The sequence below is a fragment of the Copadichromis virginalis genome, linkage group LG16, assembly GCF_057382275.1.
Source record: "Copadichromis virginalis isolate Kocher_CV1m ecotype Utaka linkage group LG16, C_Virginalis_male_GT1.1, whole genome shotgun sequence".
NCBI lineage: Eukaryota > Metazoa > Chordata > Actinopteri > Cichliformes > Cichlidae > Copadichromis > Copadichromis virginalis.
In genome coordinates, this window is record NC_140633.1 from 34180149 (window position 1) to 34203954 (window position 23806).

The following is a 23806-nucleotide window of genomic DNA, read 5'->3' on the forward strand; positions in this document are numbered from 1 at the left end:
TTTATTTTCCCTCTATTTCATCTCCTCTGCGTGAGGCTTTTTTTTTTTTGTTTCTGTGAGAAGTCCTACAGAAGCTTGGTTTCAATCAGCATTAAATAGCCTCATTTATACTGAAGATTTATCATTTTAAATCACTAAGCAGTAAAAAGTCCAAATTTGAAGCCAGCATGTGGAGAAAAACTGCTGTGTTTGTGTGAAGAAAACGCAGAAGAATGTTATGCAAGAGCAAGTGACTTAATCCAGGAGAGAAAAGTTGCTTTATGGGGCTGTCCGAATACCACCAGCAACATTATTTTGTTGAATGCATTTGGGAGTCTTTTAAATCTTTAATTCTATTGTTTGTTTTTATTATTGATTGTTGGATAATTTAATCCACAAACCTTGGTTCAGCTGAGGAGAGGAAAAAATAAGGGTCCATGTGCAAGTCTTAGTTAAGATTAGCCAGCTGAATCCATAAAAAGCTAAACTAAAAACAACACACTGAGCAACTACCAGACAAGTGACAGAGAGTGAAGCCTAGTGTACTCCCAGCATGGATGCAGCTTGAGCCAAAAAGTCCGCTTTTCTGAGTTTAATTAGAAGTGGGGGTCCGTGTTGGCTAACACTTTTCAAGTTTTCACACCTCTAATTTTAAGTCCATAATTTTTTTAACGCTACTAACTTATTTATTTGTGCTGTAAAGTTGGACATTTTAACATGGGACTGATGGGGACTGAGACTGACTGCTGGATCCTCAGGTGATCCTTAGAGTATCTGTAGTTTTTATTTTTTTATTTTTTTAGCAATGACTTCATCTTGCAGTTTATTAAATTGGAGGTGGGGGACGCGGGGGTGTCAGTCTCTCCTTGCTTATCAATAAAAGTCACCAGCCTACATTGATTTGTAATGTATTTTATAGATTTTAGAGTGTCTGCTCTCAGGATGAGGTATGGAAAGAACAGAAAATAAGCTCATTTGCAGTAAATATTAATTGTGTCACTTGGAAGTTTCTTCAGTGTTAAAGTGATTCATTCACCCTGCAACATTCAAAGTTTTAAATTACTGGAATATTGTACTTCATAATACTGTAATAATTACCTCTATTGTGCAAACCACACTCAAATGAACTGTGCTGGGGGATCTCCATTCCAGTGTGATTGCATGCCAAAAGTAACCAGGCAAGAAAACACAGAGTGGAGGCAATCAGTGCCAGTTCAACATCTGGCACGCAGACAGGCTGAGGGGGTTTACTGCCTGCTGGAGGCTGATCCCAAGCCCACTGAGAAGAATCAGAAGAACCAGTTTACTGAATATGACAGTGAAATAAAACAAACTGAGACTGTATTCTTGTGTTCGTCTTAGGCATGTTTCAGGATAAACAGCATTTTGTGCTCCTAACCAGAGTCAGAATCAAAAAAGGAAGAGGACCACAAATTCCAAAATCCACAAGCATTTTATTGTCATGTTACGTATCCCATCTTTGAAATAATTAAGACAAACAGAAAGACACAACAGAAACAGGCAGCCAAGCCACTGGCAGTCATACAGCTTAAGGTCCAACTTTGCAGCAGGATGAAAACAGATTGAACGAGTCTCTGTGCTGCAGCTCCACACTCGGCATCTCCTCCCACTCTGTCAGACCTCCCTGCTGTGCTCCAATGCACTCGAACACTCTGTGGGCTGAATCAGAGCTCTGTTACCACAGACATGAAACTCACAGCTGTATTATATTACAGCGGGAACATGCAGACATTTCAGAGGCCAGACTTTGAAAGAAAAAAGGCAAAGAAAACTTAAACCTCTGACCTGGACTTATGTAATATTTAATAGTTCTCATACTGCAAGTTAGTGCCTCATGTTGGTATCTACTGCCATCTACTGTCCTTTCTTAGGATACTAGGATATTTATGTTGTAAATTTTAATCCTAATACTTATTATTAGTAAGGCTTCCTGTGAAAAAACACAGCAGGAATCTTTCCAGTGTTTCTTTTTTCTTACCTACGGATTGCAGCAGCTCGGTGACTTGCTCTCCAGAGAGGGCTGAGGTCTCAGTGAAGTACAAGCCCTTGTTACTGGCTAGACTTTGTCCTTCCTGGAGGAAGAAATCAGAACTGCTCATCACTGAGTTGGACTCTCTTTACATGTGACTCTGTGCAGGTAATAAGATTACAGGAGCGTGCTTGTCTTTGTCTGTATACCTCCAGTGGCACTTGCCGATTGTGAGCCAGATCTCCTTTGTTGCCTACCAGCCATATAACAGTAGATCCTGGTATGTACTGTTTCTCGAGCTCTTTGAGCCACACCTGAGCTCTGACAAATGTTTCCTATGATGACACAAGCATGCTCAAGAACAAGACATAAAGAGAAAACCAGTCGAGATAAATCATTTCATAGTCAGGTGTGTCTTCGTTTTACCCTTTGTGTGATATCATAGACCAAAAGTGCTACGTGGGCTCCCCTGTAGTACAGCGGAGTGACGCTGTGGTATTTTTCCTGGCCTGCCGTGTCCCAGATTTCAAAGCGAAGAGTGGCATTACTCAGACGCACCAACTGGGTAAGGTAAGCACCTGGAGGAATAAACACCAAAGGAGTGGGTGTGTGAAATTAGAAAAATTGTATTTACATTATTATCATGATTATTACTGAAGTCTTTGTGAAAGCTGTAAATTTTTAACATATGCTGACTGGTCACTTTTTAAGCTACACAAAGCTACTGCTGGCTTGGACCTTCCCTTCAAAGCTCAGAGATTTTGGTCCATGATGACATGATAGTGTCACACAGTTGTTGCACATATATTATGTGAATCTCAGTTTTCACCATATCCTAACGGTGCTGTATTGGGCTGAGATCTGGACGCCATGACATGGTTAGTAGCAATACTCAAGTAGGCTGTGACATTTAAATGATGCTCTGTTGGTACTGAGGGGCCAAAATGTGAAGAAAAAAATCCCCCTAACTATTACAGCACCACCACCAGGCAGGATGGAGGATGTTGTCTGCACTAAACTATGACCCTACCATCCAAATCCTGCACCACAAATAGAAACTCATTAGAGCCGGCAACATTTTTAGTTTTCTTTTGTCCAGTTTTGGTGATTTTGTGTGAAATGTAGCTTCAGTTCCACATTTGTCGCTGACACTCAGTGTGGTTTTCTGCTGCTGTAACCCATCTTCAAGCCTGGATGTGTTGTGCATTCAGAGATGCTCTTCTGCATGTCTTGGTTGTAACAAGTGATTATTTGAGCTCGAAGCTCAACGCAGTCTAGCCATTCTCCTCTGACCTCTGACAGCGACAAGACTTTTCTCTGGGACAAGACTCCCAAAGAAGTGCAGTTTACTGTACATATCCTCTTTTTCAGATTATTCGCTGTAAAGCCAAGAGATGGTTTTGTGGGAAAATTTCAGCAGATCAGCAGTTTCTGTCATTCTTAGACCAGCACGTCTGGCACCAGCAACCATGCTACATTGCGGTACCGGTTCGTGAGTCATTTGGTACCGGGCCGCGAGAGTTGAGGCTCAGGTGTGAAATGTGTGGTTTGCAGGGTTTTTATCGATTTTCAGCGTTATCGTTAACTCGGTTTTCCTGGGTCTTTTCACGTGTGTTATGAATAAATCTTCTTTTTTTCGGTACCGGTACTAGTTTTATTTAGTTGTATTTATCCGCGACACCTTAAAGGCCGTGAAAATATTGGCGGGCATAAACCGGTCCGTGGCGCAAAAAAGGCTGGGGACCGCTGTTTTACATCATCAATTGATTATTAGAGACATTTTTATATATTAATGATGAAAATGTTCAGCTCTGTGCTGGAATATTGAATTTCTGTTGTGTTAATTACAGGCAAAAAGTGCAATTTATCACAAATTCTCCATGATATAAAGATACGCAAATAAATATAAAAAATATAATGACAGATTGCAACTTCAAGAATGAACCAACATAAAGTACTGTATCTTAAGGTGTTTGGCTTCTACATGAGCTAGCTAACACAAATGTTTCACCACTGGATAAACAGTGGAGAGAAACTTTGTATCAAGGCTTTTTACTTACTTACTTACTTAAAAAAAGTAAAAAGTCAAGTTAAAGTAAGTAAAATAAAAATGTATGGCTTTAGTTTATGTCTCAAGTGTCTTTGTCTGGCATGAAACAAGATTTGTTGAAAGTGGTATTTTTAATGACTCTGAGCCAACTGCCTTCACAAAGGGTTTTTACGGTAACGTCTATTCTAAAATGATTCAGTCTTGCCCCTGACAAATATGGCAATGAATTAAAACCAAAAACTAACAGAAAAAATCATTAAAACTAAACTGAAATCAGTAAACCCAGTCTGGAAACTAAACTGACCTGAAAATCGAAATTAAAAAACTATAGCCACATGAAAAGAGTTTTAATAGGACTAATTGCAGTCCTGTGATAAACTAACACAGTTGGATTAAGGTCTGGACTTTGGCTGGATCATTAACTGTCACACAGATGGCCTCACCTGTGACTCTAGAATACTTTGTTACACAAAACACTTCATGATAAACTCAATCACTGCGAGGTGCCCAAATCATCAGCCCCCCACCACTGTGCTGACAGCCGATATGAGGTATTTTGTGCTGATATGCTGTGTTTGGCTTTCTCCTAACATGCTGTTAGGCATTATCATCAAACTTGTCCACATTGGTGTCAGGGGACATTGTTCCACAAGTCCTGTGGTTTGTTCTGATGCAGCTGTGCTGACATGTTCTTTTAAGAGAGAAGAAGTTTTCTCTCTGCAGCCTTTTCAAACAATCCACACATGTTCAGACTTTTTCTAATCATGCTGTCATGAACTTTAACCTTTAACATGCTAACTGGGGTCTATAATGTCAAATGTGGAACTTTTGGTGTTTTTACAGCTTTCCTAAGCATTGCAAAGTCTGACCTCAGGGTGAATTTGATGGGACGTCCAGCCCCGTGAAGACTGTAGCAGTGCGTTAACACACACTTGAATACTCCAGAACAGCAAACTGCCAAAACCTCTTCTTTTATAGAAGTGCTCACACCTACTAGCGACACCTGGGTCCAACTGTCCATTTTAATTCCAGTGGAAGCAGCAAGGGTGTGCTCAGTTTACACAGGACTGTAAAGAATCCTTTGTATTGATTTGCAGTACAAAGGCACAACACCCCCTCACTGAAAGGGGTCAAAGGTTGAGGTTTTTCTCTAATTGGTCACCCAGCAGCACAATAAACACATGTAGCTGTGTCTTTATGTTATTTAGGCAAGACCAAGCTTAGAGCACCGGCATAACCTACAGGTTTACATTCCACGTGTGTTACTCCAGGTCTGCTGAATTTTCCTGTAAAACCTGCTGCTTTTACACAGATGCTTTTTGTTTGGAATCAAATTAAAAGCTAGACACAAATATATTACTTAGTGACATTTAAAGATGCTTGTAGGTGGGTCTTGGTTTGTTAGAGGAAAATAGAACACACTGGCTATTTAGTTCTGTTTCTTATCAAAGCTAATTCTTAAGCCAACATGAGAATTGCATCAGTTTTCTCATCCACAACCTCGGTAAAAAAAAAAAAAAAAAAAAAAGCTGATAGTTGATTCACAATGTTACATTTAACCACTGCCATCCACACCTCAGAGTGTCATGAACTCACAGCCTACAGTGGGCGATGTACTCCTGAACTCATCCTTGTTAAATCGCAAAGCCAGACTCGACTTTCCAACGCCAGAGCTCCCCAGCAGGACCATCTTAACCCTGAGAGTATGCACTGGTCTGCGCAAAGTGTCACTGTATTGCTGGGCCCCTCCGTGGACCCTTGGGAGCGTTTCCCCCATGGAAAAGCTTAGTTAACTCCAAAACAGGAGGTAAAAAAAAGTCCAAAAAGGGTCCTCAAGTCCTGATCCAACTCTCCTTTTCTTTAAAAACACAACAGTAATTTCAAAGAGTCCAGACAAGCTGAGTCGTCTTGCTTGTTGTGAAAGTGTGTGACTGTTCCAGCTTCAGCTTAAAAAGAAAAGTAAAACTTAAGTCCAGAAATGTGAAGCCAGCAACAATAATCTCACTTCCTTAAGCACACCTCTGACTCGTCTTAAAACCTCCCTGCTATCACATGCTGTCTCATTGATTTGAACCCACATGGACAGACTGGCTTGAAAAAATCAATGGCCACATTTCTTGTTGGGAGGGACTTGTACTGCATGCAAATATAAACTTATAGGAATGTCTGATATGTCTGCAAAGTTTTGTTTTGCTTCAAAATGCTCGTAAAATTACAGAAACTCAGTGGATCCTCTTTGTGCACAAACCCTTCAGATCATTGTGTCAGCACATTTTGCTGCTGGCCTGTTTTCCGGGTTTTATCTCCTTGTAATTCTCATTTTGAACAGCTGAGGGCAGCATTGTATATATTACAACTTTGCTCTAATAGTAAAGCCTCTTCACTGCGATAAGACGATGTGTAGTAGACAGTTTGATATTCTTCTTCTTTATTTAGACTTTTTAAAGAAATATCACAACTATGCTCAATTATCTGTCCTTGCCATTTCCCCCAAAAGTTCTTATTGTCTCAGGAATGTTTTCAATGCTTTCCATCAAAGTTTAGAGGGGTTAAAGGTCAGGAGACCCTGGAGGAAGCTGACAGCCTTTTATCTGTGCTGATTTTGGTCATGGATTATTTACTTGGTAAATTCTGGATGTGTGATGAATTTGATGTTCTCTCAGTGCTGTGTACTGATATTTTCTGATGGTCACTTCTGGTCTGTCTGACTCGACTTTGAATACAACTGATTCAGTTTCCAGAAAGTGTTTTGGAGCTCTGCGCACTGGACTCCTACAAATCCAGAGTCCAACTCTGATTTGACTCAGAGAAAGTCCCTCTTTGTTCAGAATAACAGCTTGACCCCTGATACTTCCCTTCATCCTCATATCTTGTTTTTGGTCACAGTGTTACTTAGTCAGCAAAGTTCTGTTAGTTTGAAGCCAAGCCACATTTATATCACACGAACAATGGCTGCTGGCTGATTTATTTTTAAAAGCTTCTGATGAGTCAATCTAATGGACGGATGCAACCTAAGGAAACCTGACATGTGTAGAAAGGAAACTTTTAAATCTATTCCTTTTCAACATGAAAACATTTAAGATTTTTGGACATGGTGACACTTCTGGATGGATTTCTGCATCTTAAGAGATACCAGTAAATCATATCTACAAGAAACAGTGTGTACAGAAAGAACTGTCTTAAACAAAGTGTGTGAACACACCTGAATCACACATTCCTCGACTGTATGAATAGTCTCAGAGGGCGACTGCATATTTCAGGAGAAAGTGTGTCCACATTACAACAGTTGCAAATAATAGTACAGTGACACCAGGGGATAAAAACAGCGTTTCATGAGATCACTATACACTCACACACTCAGCTGGGAGCACATTGTATTTTAGGGGTGGTGGCAGGCCTTGTCTGTCTCTTTAAGAAGCAAGAGGCTTTTTAGAGCTGGCTGGTCATTATTAAAAATAGCAGAGGGGCTGTGAGAGAGTGAGATAGTGCATGCAGGAGCTGTGGTTTCTGGCAGAAGTTGGATGGAGTCCAGTCCATAGATTGGTGCTGCATTCATACGCTGTGTGGAAAATTCTCAACACCATTCTGCTAGTCCTTAAAGAGCTATAACATCATGCACTGCTTCATTGGTGCTAGTATCCAAACTGTAACTAGATCTTAGAAAGGTAAAAAGTATTGTCCTACAGAAGTTTGACCTCTCTAAACACTTTACTGCTTTTGATCTCAGCCACTCATTTCAGATCATATTGAAAAAGAAAGAAGTCTATTTTGACACGTGTGTGTTTCAGAATGGAGGACTATCTGTGGTACGCTCTTGCCAGTGAGCAAGTGGTTTCACAGTCAGACCCACCCTGCCTCATCACATCCATTTAAAAAAAAACAAACAACATGGTGACTGAACTGCAGAAACCAATGCATGACATTATGGTAGCTACATCCATGAGTCGCTATGACTGTGAAGCTACATGCTCATTGGCTAATGATTCATGACTGAATTGTTAGTCAGTGAGAATATCCTGACCGACCACTCCTGAGAAAGTTCATCACCGTTCCAAGTTTTCTGCATTTGTGTATAATGGCTCTCACTTTGGTTCAGTGGATTCCCAAAGCTCAAAAACAGCTTTGTAATCCTTTCCAGACTGAATTTGACAAAGTGAAACAGGCTAAAAGATCTCAAAAAGCAACACATCATGCCACAGTCTAGAGAAGAACCTGAGAAACAGACAGGATTAAAGTGAGTTCTTGATTCAGCAGGTCTGCCATTAATCAGGCCTGAGTGTGTTTTGTGAAACTGAACTCGGCTTTCCAAAAAAATGTGGTTAATCACAGTTAACATATGTAATGCATACATATATTATAGCTTCTTGTAGCTTTTGTCTTAGATAGTTTTCCACTATTTTACTCACTTTTGGTATTCTTTAACTAACTTTTTGTATTTCTTTTTTTTTTATCATTATTATATGTGACCTTACAACGCTCTTGTGCCACTTTTATTTAAACTATATATATTTATTGTAGCGTATACTATTTTTATTCTTTATCCTGCTGCTGCAACACAATATCTGTCTATCTGGACTTCATTTGCATGGACCCCATTCTTTTTTAATCTATTATATCCATTATATTAGAAGTTCTCTGCATCTTCAAAAGTGTCCAAACTCAGTGTCATGGTGGCTTCCATCGTCGCTCCTTATATACTGTCTATGTGAACTGCGCAGTGGCCATGTTTCCGACAACATGTGAAAGCAGCTTGCCGGAGCACAACCTTTGAAGTTTTTCAGGGAGACTTTGCTGCAGTGAATCCGACAGGTGGTGGAGACACAACGCTGCTGTACGAGAACGAGACTGCAATCATATTTTCACACTGTGTTTTTTCTACAAAAATAATCTTCTACTTCTTTTATGTTTACAGTGACAGGGTCAGAAACACCCTAACAGCACAGGAGCGACGCTCAGGTGATCATTTGTGACCTGAATGCGCCGCTGCACGTGGAGACAGCGCGCAGCTTTGTGAAGCAGACTCGTCGCGAGCTCGTGAGTCGCTGCAGAAACACAGGAAGAAGTGTAAAGACGGATGTATGACAATGAGGCACGCTGAGAACCGGAGCAGGCAGCCCGGGTTTGTGTCACTGACTCCGCGTCTTTAACTTGAAATCTGTAGAAACACATGAAACGCACGAGCCGCGGGTCTGTGTGGATTACCGAAGTCTGAATTAATCGGCACCAAGTGGATTTAAGCGTTTAGGGGGACGACATGGGGACCCAGGGGACAGGACGGAAAAGGTCCACTAAAAAGGACAAAACGACGGCAGAGGACCATGCCCTGAACCTCATAGCCAGAGAGGTGAGTGAAGGGGAGACAATAAATCTTTACTGAGGGGGGTTGGAAGCAATAATGTAACTTTTAAAGAGCCCCCAAACCTATTTAATCACACTTAATCACACTTAAAGGCGCGTTCGCGTTTTTGTTCCTTATGAAAAAAACATTTGTGTGTTTAATGTCTGACTTAGTGTTTCCACATGTGTAATATTGGTCATTGTTAAAAATACGCAGACATTGTCCCCAGTTTTTTTTTGAACATCCCTTTCACCTGATACCGCTGCAGCAGGGGCGTTTCCAGTGGGACACGGGGCCCCTCATGAAATCGGTATTTCATCAGCAGTGTAGATATTTGCTGGCTGCAATTTTCACATTTCTGTGCAGAGGGTATTAGGTGACTGTACAGGAGTTTAAACGTGGTTTTTATTGAATAACGTTTTTCCAAAGTCACAAAAGAACTATTTAGAACAGGGCTGGTCAAACTGCCACAGCTAAGGGCAGTCTGGGCCCCTGTAAGGAAAGGAACACGTTTTGTGAACAGCTTGATTTTTAACATGATGCACATAGTGGAGTTTAGCAAAACTCAGGACTAATTTCATCACATCACAAATTTTTTTTTACACACATGTGGAGTGACATATGCTGAAATTGAGTAAAGATAGAAATACCAGTTTATTATGAATCAATAAGACAATGCCTCTTTCCTTATTTATTTATTTTTTGGCTGGAGGCTGGGGGTTTAGCTTCCCTTTCAGGACATAAGGGGTCAGGCTGAGATGACTGACAGCTGGTTCTGGCCCCCAGAGCAATATTTTCCCACATTGTAATTCAGACACAGTAAGTTCAGGTATTTTTGTGAAAAAAAACATCTGCATAAATAGTTTAATATATTCTAAAGTGAAACAGAATGGCGACAGCTATGATATATTGTGTTGCAGAGATATCAGCTGAAGTTGAAAAGGGCTAGGAGGTTGCGTAATAACCACATGGTGGTGCAGTGAGTCAGAATAGCATCTGATTCATTATTCCAACATTATTCCAACTGGTGTTAGTGCAACGTTTTTACAGAATTTATGTTCCTGCCATACTTGGCTAATGATCAGTTTTTTATAAACATGAACACTAGGGCTGCCACGATTAGTCGGCTAGTCACGATTACGTCGACTATCAAAATCGTTGACGACTGATTTAATAGTCGACGTGTCGTTTGAAGCTTTGTAAGATCCCAAAAGACGCAGGAATAAGTAGTAGGATTTAAGAGTGTAATAACGGACTGAAGCAAAAGATGGCAGCACTGCATGTACAAGGATGCCAGCTGCCGTTAAACCCCGAAGAAGAAGAAGCTGTGTCCGGTATCATAGCTGTGTCCAAATTCAGGAACTGCATCCTCCTGTGGCCGCATTTGTAGGCCGATTACGTTACAGCGACACGAGGAAAACTGTCCAAATTCGAAGACTCCGACAAATGTGCGCTTCATTTCCCCAGATTTGAAGGATGGGTCGGGTGTATACTTCGTGGCCCAACCTATCCCAGAATTCATAGTGTGGCCCAGCTGCCAATGGCGGCAGCTGGTTAGTTTTAATATTACACTTATTATTCTTTCTGGGTCACAAAATAAACGTTTAAAATATTTTCAGGCGAGAATGTAGCTGTGTACACTTCAAATGTCTGCTCAGTTTATCAAGACGCCACATATTTTCAAAAGCGCTGCGATGTTTTCGGGATGTCTGTTACCCACTAGCTCGATAGCTAGCCGGGGTTCAAGGCTCACTAGAGCGTGTGAGAACACCGGACTCCCGGCAAATCGTTTTCAAACCCACCGCCGGCTTTCGCTACTCAGGTTAAACTGTAAGCTAATGATAGTTATTAAGAGCAGATGCATGCTGGTGCAATAAGCTGTCCGTTTTACGTCCAATGGATGCATGATCTGATTAGTCGACTAATCGCAAAAATAATCGGTGACTAGTCGACTATCAAAATAATCGTTTGTGGCAGCCCTAATGAACACAAAAGCATTACGTCATCTTTCTGATAGTACATATATAGTATAAAATAATTTCAGATGGACAAAAAAAGACTGCAGTTCTGGTTAAGGAGGACAGCTCTACCAAATCTTTATGGTAAAATGCTTCCACCACATTGTACAATACATCTGTCGATATTGTCTAGCCTCCCGGTATGTCAGTCAGGCTCAAATTATTATAAATTCTATCAACATAACCATAATTGTAATCCACAGCTGATTATAATGGCTTGCTCTACTTACATGAGAAATTATTTCATGTGCTGACCTGCAGGAATTGTTGAGGTCTCTTTCAGTACTACAGAACTGTAGTTGGCAGTCGCACGTTGTTGTTTCTTAGCAGGTGCCGAAGTCATGTTATGACAGGTTTACGCTGCTTCAAAGTTCCTAATCCTTTTTGTTATTATGAGACTGCGAGTGAAGGATAAATCTAATGTTTTATAGGAGAAGTAATGCCCAGTGGGTCTTCAGGACTTAAGCCAACCTGTTTGAAGCGAACACTTTGCTCCTCTGAGGTGTAAACCTTAAGCTAAGTATCGATATAAAAATTTAGCTTCAAGATGAACTACAAGAAACGGTAAAACCAGACATTTATTGTTACTAAGCAACACTGTGGCCCCTTTGAGGATGTAATTCTCTTTATTTATGAAAAAACTGAGGATCAGACATTCGGTTTATTACTTTCCCTGCTGAAAATAACTTTTCATATTCTGTGCGGCTCCCGGTGAGCATAGAAAACCTCAACTCTCTGTTGTCTGAGCATGATTCAGAGCCACTTGTCTTCAGTTAGGAGGAAGTTGGGTTTTTGCTAACACAACCCGGATGTTTCAGTGAATTTGCATATCATTTCTAACAGTCACACTCTCTCGTCTATTCTTCTTCAAAACCGTGAATGGCCATGGTTGGGCAGTTGGAGTGTTTGAATGTTATCTTCTCTTTACTGCTTATTTGACTGTTTACGCTGCTGTGGGGAGGCTGAGGTTGCACATTCCTGTAGCTGGTAGTGGTTTCTTCTTGCTGCAGCAGTGTTACCCGGTTGAGGTTAGAGGAGCTTGACGGAGCTCATGAAGCATCAGCAGCAGATACGGTATCTCCGAGGAGGAGATTGTCCGTGATGGATGAATCGCATGTGTTTGTCGGGGTTGGGAGGAACGGCGGCGGGTTGTTTTCTGTGTCTTTAAGCAGCAGCTGGGTCGAGTCCCTCACTGGCTGTCCTCTGACAGAATGGTATGTCAGTGCTGATGAGTTGGCCCACTCTGCAAAGAAGCTTTAAAAATAGATGCTCCTGGAAGATCAGCTGTTGCTGCACCCCAGTTTTAGAGCGAGTCTGTGGGTGGGGGTGGGGAGTGGGGGGGTGAGGGTGGTTGTTGCTCGCCAGCTGGCCGTCACACAAGCCTGAAAGGAAGAAAGACTCTGCACAAGATAGTGCAGCCAGCTAGCTGCGGCTTATCAGAAATATTATCCTGTACATTTACAGTATTAGAGAGTGAGAGGAAACTGTCAGTACTGCAAACTTGACTACTTATGGAAGAAATGGGAGGAGAGTAGACAGCAGGAAGGAATGTGAGGAATGGATATCAGGGCATTAGTTATACTGTGCTTTAAGGGAATCTGATTCCTGTGTCTGTCAAACAGTTTGAATCATGCTGTAAACATTAATTTGTACTGTAGCGCAAGGATAGAGGATGGCACGCTGAACTGGGCGATCTCTCTTTAAATCGTAATAAGATAGATTAAATTAATTGCCTTAATGAAAGTGATATTGAATCTTAAATATTGTGATTATATTCTTTTGATTACAGTAAAATAATCTATGAACTAAAGAAACCCTGAAAATGATTTCCATGTAGATGCTTTAGTTACAGGTGCTGGCTCACAGTCACAGGAGGATGCTTGAATTAAACGGGGTGATTGCTCATGTTAATCGTAACACTCCACTTGCACTTGCTGTAGTGTGACCAATCAAAGTTTTCTGCTGTGATAAAGAGTCGAGGGTATCAGTCAGTCAAGCAGATAAACTGAAGTCTGTCATCTGGCTGCTCTAACAGCAACCTCTGTCAACTCTGATTTAGCTTACTCATGTTACACTGGTTTGAAATGCTTATTTGCTCAGCAGTTATTACCCACAGAGGCCGAAGAGCAATCCCACTGAGTTGAACTTTTCCACGATGAAGCTGAAATTTGTCTCTGCTGTGGGAGTGAAGTTTGGTTAGGATGGTGTCATCAGGCCAAGATTTTAATTTGGGCAATACTTTGGTTTTAAAGTAACATTCCCATCGACCTCAGCAGATATTAGCAAGCTGTTGATGTGTCGTGTTTCCTGAAGCTTTAGATTTTATTTGTATCAGTGGGGATGGGAAAAATTCTCAGTTATAAATTTCTCCTCTGCTTTTAGTTTATTAGTATTTCTTGACAAATATGTACCTGACCGATGTAATCAGCTGCTTCTCAACTAATGTATCTCAACTATGTACACAAGTATTTTAATAAATATACACTTAAAGGGCGTTTTGGATCAATGAAAACTGAGCTTTTCAAAAGTGTTCAGACTTTAGAGAACTTTTGATTGGCCAAAAATATGTCCACAGTTACTGTTATATCTGTTATATATACATACTGTTAAATATGCTCTGTAGTTTCTCAGAGTGCTCAAGCTTGTAGTGGATCTCCAAACAACGTCTTTACAGAGGCAGGTGATCAATGTCAAAGACACTGACAATGAGATGCTTCCCCAGCTGAGAATCTGAGGAAGAGCTTCAAAATGAGAGTCACGAGTAAACTGATTAAATTAATGTCACATGGGTGGCTCCAGTGGGAAAGAAAACACTGGGTGTTTTCTCCTCACGCTTAGGTGTAGGCTTGTGGTCTTTTGTTATAAGCTGGTTTAACCTGCAGCAGCTTTTTAATTTGGTCGTTAGAGACTGATGAGTTGATTATAAAGCTCGGAGGACAATTTAGTAAAAAGGATTATTCAAATCCTGTAATACTGCATGTTAGTGGAAGTGATTTCAGCTTGTTTATCTACAACTGTCAGTCCATCATCTGCTTACATTTTGTTCTTCTTCTAGGTTTTTGAACCAGAGGTCATCAGCACAAATTTGACTGCATAAAATTGTTAACAAGCTGTCTTTGACTGTAATTCAAAAAGAAACAAGCCTCATTGGTCACATATACAATCATACAGAGTACAACATGCAGTGAAATGCGTCGTGTCTGAGCTGTGACAGGCTGCAGAAGTAGCTGCACCATTCCAGGGCTTGGTGTTTGGCATGGGGGGCCTAGCCAGGACCCTTACTGGATACTGGAAGGGAATCAAACTTGCGACTTCGGCTCCAAAGGTGTGTGGTCTTACCACTACACTATCCAGCTAAAAACAGTATATAGACTAAAACAAGGAGGTTTTACTTTTTGCCAGGCTCCTGCTGTGAATAATAGTGTTCTCTTCATCACTGTTACATACAGGTTACACTTACTCTTTGTACCATTATTTTGGTTAACAAAGATGTTATATGAAAGTACAGACTGGCCCATGTTTAGCTTCAGTTTACGTCTTTTCAAGGCAGGAAAAAGATGTGGAAATAAAGTTGTAGCACTTTTGCCTTCACTTTGTGCTAACAGCTATAGTTAATTTCAGAAGGTTTTAAATGATCTTTAATCGGCAGTTTATACTAATTAACTTTAAAGTTCAGATCACGGAGTTAATGAATAATTGTTTTAAATAATGGTTATTATAATTATTGATCATAATACTTGTTATTATGGTTTTTTGCCATAATTGGACAGTCTGGGTTGACTTTGTTGAAGTTGTAGTGACGTGTGTTATGTACCTTTACCCCCAGTGTACCAGCTATTCCCCTCAGGTTGGTCTACTATCGATTTTCACAGTTATGATAGGAGCACTGGAATTTGGCCAGAAACAGACTGTGGTAAAGACTTTTCTGCAGTATGAACTACACCAAAGATTACACCCAGCTCTGTGTGCCTGAGCCTAAATACGTACCTGAGTCTGTTTGTGTGAACTTAGTTGGCCTGTGAATTCTGTTAAATTTTAGTAGAGAGCACCTTTGATAAATATTGACTGTAAGTTTAAGCAGCTTGTATTCCTAAATTCCAGTCAGGTGCTGGAGAGTCAAAACAGAGGCTGATATCTTCATGACAAGTAGCAGAGTACAGCCAAGGTTATTTACTGCTCTCTCTCTCTCACACACACTCACTCACTATTTTGAGGTTATTAGTTTTCATTCCTCAATCTGATCTGGACGACGTGGATTAACACACACATGAACAATTGAGGTCCATAGAGCTGACCTTCAGAATCATTATTCGCATTATAATCTGATAATGTAATGAGGTCAACTCTATTTCAGATACTTTGCTTGTTTCAGAACAGCCAGCTGTCAGACCTGGCCCACTGAGCTCAGTTTTAACAGCTGGAAGTCTGAGTACATCTCAGTGCAAGATCTGGGTGAGAAATTAAGACGGCTCATTGAATGATTCTACAAACACAGAGAATGTAAACATGGTTCTGTGCAAACTGTGAACTGAATATAAGCATTTTTAGTTCAGGACCAAAATTGTTGACGATAAAAAGGCAGAAAAAAACATTTCAGCTGCTTTTACAGCTTTTTTTAGCATCAGAGTTGGATGAAATTTGAAGGTGAAGATTGAAGGTGTCCTTACTAACCTTCCAACTCTTAATTTAATGCCAGCTGCTATACGCTGGTCCCATTTCGAAGAATAATCTACAGAAGGACCTGAAACCATAAGAGGTCGTTACAGTTGGTGCAACTGAGTTTAAAAATTGAGAAATGCTACTTTTGATCCTTGTGATTGCTTTGGACTTTGTACTAAAAGTTGTTGAAAGCTGTTTTGCAGCAACTGCCTTGTTTTGTTGAAGTAGTTAATACATAATGTCACTTGTTGACTATATATAATGTAATTAAGTTCCTCACTCTGTGGATGACTCTGGTAGTCCAACTTCTGCTCTGCAGCCTTGATGAGCTCAGTGAAGCGGTGCCAGCTCTCCACCTGCTTCAGATTCTGGTTAAAGCAACCATCCAGTTCAGAGAGTCACTCCAGAGCAGAAGAAGGGGAAACTTCACTAACCTTTAGACCAAGGCATTCGAATTGGAGTTTGTCTGAAGCATCTTGAATGACATTGAGGACTACCGTTACAATTACCTGAGCAGCCATCTCCTAAAGAAACAGGAGACAGGAAAGGATAAAGATAGCTGTTTTGCAATGATTGATAATTTCAAAATAAGAGCGAGGAGACTGTCTGATAGTAAATCACATTGGTGTGTTGAACAGATGGGGAAAAAAATCTAAATACATTTAAGAATATTTTGTCAATATAATCAGATGGCCCTCCCATTAAAACATTGACTTGTTTTTGTACAGCAGCTGGATTTGTGTTTATTTAGGTAGAATTGAATTAAATTGAAAAGGAGATTTTTGTTCTCATAGAGACTAAATAAAGGATATAATGGTCCCTGTTGGTAGGGAACACACACACACGCCCATTTAAGCACAGAAATGATCTTGCTGTTCTTGGATCGTTTCCATTAATGCGGCTAAAAATGTTTTAGCTTGGCAGTAGAAGAAAAGCTGAAGGAGCAAACTGAATTGTCATTGCTTTGAGTGCAAGTGAAAACTTGTCGCCTGTAGTAAGTACAGCTATAAAAACTAGTGCAGAGTTGCTGGTTGATTTGTAGTTTTTCCAGTCATTACTCTGTGTGTTGGTCAGTTTAGCACTTTAGTCCACACCAAACTAACATCTGTTGGATTTATTACCATGAAATTTATTTCTTACTCAGGATGTCCAAGATATTATGTCACTGCAGTTTGTTCTACATGATGATGTTAATTACATCACATCTAATATTGTTTAAGCTTCCAGGACAAAAACTGCTTTGACATGTTGCTTCTTCAGATCTGTTTCTCTCTGCTTCTCACAGACACAAGGAAAAAAGGTGTGTGTGTGTGTGTGTGTGTGTGTGTGTGTGTGTGTGTACGGAAACAGGAAACAGGAGTACGTTGTTACTGACTTGGGAACTTTGTGGTTAGATCACTGTTTCCTTTAAGTTGACTGCATTGGAATGCTGCTGGTCTGGAGCAGCAGTCCTCCCAATATAGAAGTAGACTACTTTAAGGAGGTGTGCATCATGCCCTTATGTATACAAGTTTCCTGAGGCTGTGTCTGGGTACAGCAGGAAAAAAGAGAGTAAAAGTGGAAAGATGTTACTGGTACAGAAGGTGGTACTGTGATTTGAAGTATCATACTATTAGATTAGATGTCTATTTAGATTATTTTCCTAGAAATTTCTTGCTAAAGCCTCCTTCTCGATGTCATCAGATACCTCATGAAACATTATAAGCATAACTGATTGTAGTCTTTTCTCTTAGCCACACTGTACTGAGTAACTGACAAAAATATTGTGCGGTTCGAGCCTCGTATTAGGCTAAACAGTAGACAATATGTAAAACCACTGCAGGAATACCAGGTGATGGCGTAATTGATTATCACTGTATTATCTTAGAATCTCTCAGGGTTAAATTAGAGAACAGTCCTGCCTCTGTGAAAAGCTGACAAAGTTACTGTAAATCACTTCAGAGAACAAGCATGTGAAACCGTCCCAGCCAAGTCTGAAAGGACCATGATTGCGTACTCGCTTGGAACATGTTCATGATATCCTGTTGTGAATTAAGCTCAAATCTCAGGAGTCCACTTGCGCTGTTTGGAAAGAGATGGACCAAAAATTTAAAGACCAACAAATCAGGGGTGGGCGTCCTGCATTTTGTATCATAAGTCAGGTTTGTACTTAAAGGGAATTGACATGAAAGATATTTTCAAATGTTTTCTTTTTAATAGGAGTGCTAGATGATGTATGCGCCAGAATGTGTTATGGAATAGTGATAATATCAGCCAGCCTGGCCTTTAACCGATATGGCACAACTTGTTCAATGTTGATAAAAGCAGAAAGGTGACATTCTTTGCATACCAAGAAAAACTGTTTTTGTGCCATAATGGTTGATGATTTGGTATAAACTATGAAGAATGGCTCCAATAATCTCAAAAAAAACCAAAAACCCTGAATATCTCTGATGTTTAACCTCAGTTACCAGTACCAGATCCATGATTCTGCATCACTTACTCCACAGCAGCTTGTCCGGCTTTATGTTGAGACTCTTGTCTGCAGGAGTTTAAAGAGACAATCTAAACTGGGGATTAACTTGCCAGGTTGGCCCTGCGTGGATCTCAGAAGCTCAGTGAAGCGTTTAAGGAATTGAGTATTTAGAGTGGATTAGTCTGAGCCCTGATGATGAAGAAGATGAAGCCCACCACACAGTCATCTAGGGACCAGGCCAGAAAGCCACACAGTCCCTCAGGCAGAAACAGCCGAGTTAATCTTTAATGCTGGGGGCACACATTCATACAGTGAAGGCCACCAGTCAAAAGGCACGCTGAATAAATAGTGCGGTTTTGTAATTCTGCCTCTGTTCAGAATAAACACCCAATTTCAGTTGGGCGCTTGAGGTTTTTTCACTTTTAAAACCCCTTCAGTTAAGGTGTTTCCAGCAGTGAACACCCATTATACCATGAAGTACTCAAACATTTTTTTTCTATAAACAATTACGTGGATGGAGTTCCTGATATGTGAATATACAAAGTGCTGGCTTCAGTTCAGTTTGCCCTGCCTGACTCATGTCTCCATAAAAGGAAGTGGCTTGCCTGTGTGTATTAGTTTCCTCTTGATGACATCACCATGTGCACGGCCCAATGTAGATTGTTATCACAAACTCCTTCCTGTTTATTCCACAAGGCTGAGTTTCCTCCGAAGTTCAGGGAGCGAGGTGGGAATTGGAGAGAGGTTTGGGTGGGGTAATTGAGTGCAGATATAGCAAGTTATTAGATCAGGTAGATTTTTGGGTGGGTGGGGGATGGGGGATTGCACTTAGACCAAAAGAGTAGGCCCAATGTAAAACGCTGCAAGATACATCTGCAAATTCCTGAAGATCCTGAAAAGCAGCTCTGTGACCAAAACCCTCAGTACAGCTATGCCAGCATAATGCAGCAGCATTAAGTTACTGATTATTTGCTAATGACTCAGACGGACATCACCATTATCAGCGAGCTAACTGTCGCTGGAGAAACATGATAAAGCACCCAAGGTGTTCAGCTGGTTTTCAACCTTCCGAGTCCTAATCCAGTCAAGCATGTGATCAAGATGTGGTAATGTGAATGGAAGTGCATAAACCACATAGGCTCCATCCAGATATTGTATATAAAAGATGGACGTAGGGAAATTTAAACCTCAACTTTAGTGTTTTTGCCACCACCATGTGGATTTATGGGAGCCAGATGTATTAAGACCACATTTGGACCTGAGTTTGGAGATCTAAGTTAACCGCTAATGCTAGCATGCTTGGCTAACAAGCTGTATCCATAAACTGTATGAGTGCCACATTTTTGGTCAGGTTGTTTTGTTAAACACCAAAAACATGGCTGAGAAATATATTCAATCTTTCAAATTAGCAGAGATGAGGCCTAGCAGCTACAGCCACCTGATGACACACCTGCTAATCAAAGCATCCATGTCGCCAAATTTACAGTTTTAATAATCTCGAACCTGCTCAGCTTCCACCTCTGGTGGAGTTGTTATAAATAAGGAAACTATTCACAGAGGTCAGAACCACAAGTGACCATTAGAGAAACTACAGCTTTTGGCACTTTTGCATTGGAATTATTTTTTTGTTTTTTATTTGTTACCTTGTATTTTTTCCGAGAAGTCCCTTTGAGATCAAAATGTCTGTATGGTAACAGACATGCAACAAACATCATGTAAAATGCAGCTCATATTTTATGATACACAAATACCCACAACAAAAACACTCTTAGCCTCTTAAGAAAAACAACCACACTTCCTTCATTACATTTATTCCTTCCTTTAAACTCAGCATTAGATCAAAGCTGTGTTTCCTGTAAAGGTATTGCCTGCCTGAGGTGTGTGGTAAGACAATGCAGATTTCTACAGATCTATGAAAAACCCAGCAGGTCATGTTTTAGCTGCCACAGGACCCAAAGGATCCACTTCCAACATACTAGTGCCAAACACTTCAGGATAGCCCCAGTGGTCATATGTCAGTACTCTGAGGTGTCAGAGCTGAATTGCAGTATTACACGGGTAGTTTTACTGTTGTGGCTGAGTGCTTGAAATCTGTTGATGACCAGTAACATTTTTTTTCACTTCTCTTGGCCCTTTAGCCTGCTGACCTTTCAGCATCGCAGTTACATCAGATTCATATTTGTCAATAACTGCATGCATGTAGCCACCACGCCTCTACAGTACCATATTTGGTTAAATTATAGTACACTGTGTCACTGTGTCTTTTTTAATTTGTCCAAAGCATCACTTGTAACAGCTTTTGATGATGGGCAGTAGTGACTCTGTTGTCCTGAGTTCATTAAATCACATGAATGGAAAAGAATCCTAAACTGAGATGATCAACCACATGTTCCTTTGAGTGACAGAGGAACATGTGGTTGTTTGTTTTGACTGGTTTGCAGTGTGATGAATAGGGAACAGGAGCAAGTATCGGAAAATAAACTTTATGTGCCCTGTTGGTGTTGAGCTCCCTGATGCAACAACTGTTTTTGTGGTCTCTTAAGCAAACCCGATCATCCTCCGTTTGTTGGTTTCACTGCCCACAGGCAAGCAGTAAACAGCTTTGTTTGAAAGTGTGATTTAATTAAGAAGTATATCAGCATTTGTAAATAAACATGTCACAGAAATTACTCTCTGCAACAAGTCTCCTGTTATTCACTCACAGAGCTACATTTTGCAACTTCCTGTGAGGTGTTGTTTTCCCATCATGCTTTAGTGGCACTGGGAGTTTCAACATAAACTGTTGCTGCCTGAAGCGCCGTGGTCAGGCAGTAAGAAGTGTCCTGATACTCCCACAGAGAAAAAAAAAACAAGAAGATAGATTATACCCAGTTGGAAACGTATTAAAATAACTTAAACAGGCATCATTTACAATATGTCAGTGACTAGTTTGCAAACAGAGTGTTTGTATATCATTTAAAGTATGCACAAAGTGCTGAAATGTAGCTCTGCCGGTTTTATCTCATGTCCTCGGTGTTCAGACCCAGCTGCCTCCCTCGTTTTATTTTTAGACATGTCTGAAGCATATACTATTTATTTTTATTCCTGGCCTGAAGTAGCTTGCCCAGTGGCTGACCACTTTGTTTGCAATGCTGAGAGCTGTACAGCTGCTCCATATGTTTGTGGTGCAGCCTGGGGTTTAGTTGCAAGGCTGTGTGAGCAGAAGCAGTCAGGAGTTTTCCTTTTTCCCCTGGATGTTCTGTACTTAACCACAGTTCATTAACCCTCTCCAGGCAGATGTTGCAGATTTGCAACAGTTAAGACCTAACAACCTGATTACCCCACATACATGTTTTATGAGTTTTTTTTACTCAGAAGTACCATTACAGGACTTGGTTGTGCATTAGCAACACAAAACTTAATTTGGGCCTGAGAGGGTTAACATGTATGGGTGGAGTGAGTTTTAATCAAGAAGTGCGATGGTTGGACACTCGGCATTTTCCTTTCAAATTTACATTTATGTGGTTTGTTTGATAATATAATTTAATCAAGTGGAACCAGTTATTATGACCTCAGTTGTTTGGGTTTGTCATTTATTGGTCAGACTGTTGTCATTTCATAATGACCTTAAAAGGCAAATTATATGACAAACTAAGAGCTTTCAACACAGTCTTGAATACAGACTGTATGTAGAGGATGGATGTAACCTTTAGCCTTTGACATGTAGGTTTGTTTTTTTTTTAAATCCAATGGGGCCAGTGGGAGTGTGTGGATTTGACTTAGAAATATGAACCCGGTGGGCTCATATGGTAGTGACCTGTCAATTACAGGTTAGGCCTACCTGAAAGAGTACACGATTTTTTGTTGTTGTATTTTTTACAGTAAATGGGACCAAATTCACAAAACTATAATTGAGTTGCATTAAATAATAAATGTTATTTAATGTTATTTAAGTACCAACATTAATGAACAACATAGACATTTTCTGCAGTCTGATTTGTTTTTGTTGTTGTTTCTTAAATCAGTCGCTGTCTACGGGTCATGTGAAGGAATTTTTGCTTAAAGCTCTACATTCATCTTTTTCTGTCATTGGATGTATATTTAAAAATAGCAATGTCCCATTGGTTTGTTGACTCGTGTTGATTGGCCATCTTAGCTTTTTGAAACCAGATATCATAAATAAGGGGTGAAACTGAGTGACAAACCAATGAACTCTACACATGGTCACTACACACCTATAAGGTAGTTACTTCTTTCTCATAAGGCCAGCCCACTGTAAAGTAAACCTTCTGTTAACCTCTATTCTGTACCTAATAGAGAACATAATACAATATATAAGCAGAATCATCAAGATCAAGACGTTGTTTACTGATGCTATAGGCCCATTTTCCCACAGACTTCTATAAGGAGTTTTAATAGCAGTCATCCCTTTCTGACCATTAGAAAGAATTAAAACTTGATGGCAAGTTAAGTATTTTTTGTTTTGGTGCTGTAGTTCTTCATGGTCTGTACTTTTCCTCTGTGAGCACATGTGGAATCGTCTGCTGAGCTCATCAGGTTTGGAAACAACGGCTCGATTTGTCCATTTGTGACGTCCGTTGAGTTGACTCATGTCTATGGCTTCATAGTAAGCTGAACTTTTTTCCAGCCACTCCCTTTTAGGCAACATCTGAGGCTTATAAGGTTCTGCAAAGAGGAAATAAACTTTTTTTGGTACACTTAGTCATCACCCTCACCGTACAATGAGCGAACTGTGTGTGAATCCACCTAATGATCCCTTCTCATTTTAAACACAGTCAAACAGAAATCAGAGTTATTTCTGTGCTCTCTTTGTGGAGCCTGTCAGCACTCGTGGTCATTAGAATAACCACCCAACTTTGGCTGCTGAAGACGGGCATGCAGGGCGTGGGAATCCAGCTTGCTGGAGACAATCAGACTAGGTTGGCATTCGGCTCTTGAGGACTTGGTGCCCCGAGAGGCTGTCAGGAGACTCAAGGGATCAAGTTGACAGAAGCCAGAACTATAAATTTGACCTCTCTAGGTACTTAAGTAACATATTATTATGATTAAAATGGAATAAAAAAAAACAAACTCTGCAACTTAGAGCTAGAAGGAGGCTATATAATCTTCCTTTACGCAGTATGTCTTAATGAACCTTCATTAAACTAGGGGGTGAATCATTGTTTTGGTTTGGGGGTTTTTGCAGCTACGATTGTGGCTTCTAATGATTGTGAAACTATGATTATGGGAATAAAATTATTATTATTTTGCATTAATTTTCTCTCCAAATCTCTCATTTGGTCTTACACAATAAATTGCGCTCATCAATTAAGGAAAG

At 40.3% G+C, this 23806-nt stretch overlaps 2 protein-coding genes across 12 annotated transcripts in view; one reads left to right on the plus strand and one right to left on the minus strand.

The window, feature by feature from the left end:
* Positions 1–1413: 1413 nt before the first annotated feature.
* LOC146691203 (ras-related protein Rab-17-like) lies at positions 1414–11933 on the minus strand. Of its 2 annotated transcripts, none has more exons than XM_085434509.1 (5): positions 11631–11933; positions 2396–2547; positions 2179–2304; positions 1979–2072; positions 1414–1659 (listed from the first exon to the last, which is right to left on the minus strand). In XM_085434509.1, the coding sequence occupies exons 1-5, from the start codon at positions 11716–11718 to the stop codon at positions 1529–1531; spliced, it is 591 nt and encodes a 196-aa protein (XP_085290635.1). In that variant the 5' UTR covers positions 11719–11933; the 3' UTR covers positions 1414–1528. The 2 variants fall into 2 exon arrangements, with proteins under 2 accessions (XP_085290635.1, XP_085290634.1); XM_085434508.1 differs by lacking the exon at positions 11631–11933 and adding an exon at positions 5616–5999.
* The window catches only part of LOC146691204 (uncharacterized), a 46234-nt gene continuing 31198 nt past the window's right edge, over positions 8771–23806 (plus strand). For 5 of the 10 annotated variants that reach the window (XM_085434494.1, XM_085434500.1, XM_085434497.1 and 2 more), the window contains exons 1-2: positions 8771–8850; positions 8932–9363. In XM_085434494.1, the coding sequence (XP_085290620.1) occupies positions 9274–9363 (90 nt within the window). In that variant the 5' untranslated portion in view covers positions 8771–8850; positions 8932–9273. Of the gene's footprint in view, positions 9364–23806 lie in introns of all 10 variants that reach the window. The other 5 variants (XM_085434502.1, XM_085434499.1, XM_085434503.1 and 2 more) reach the window with 2 other exon arrangements.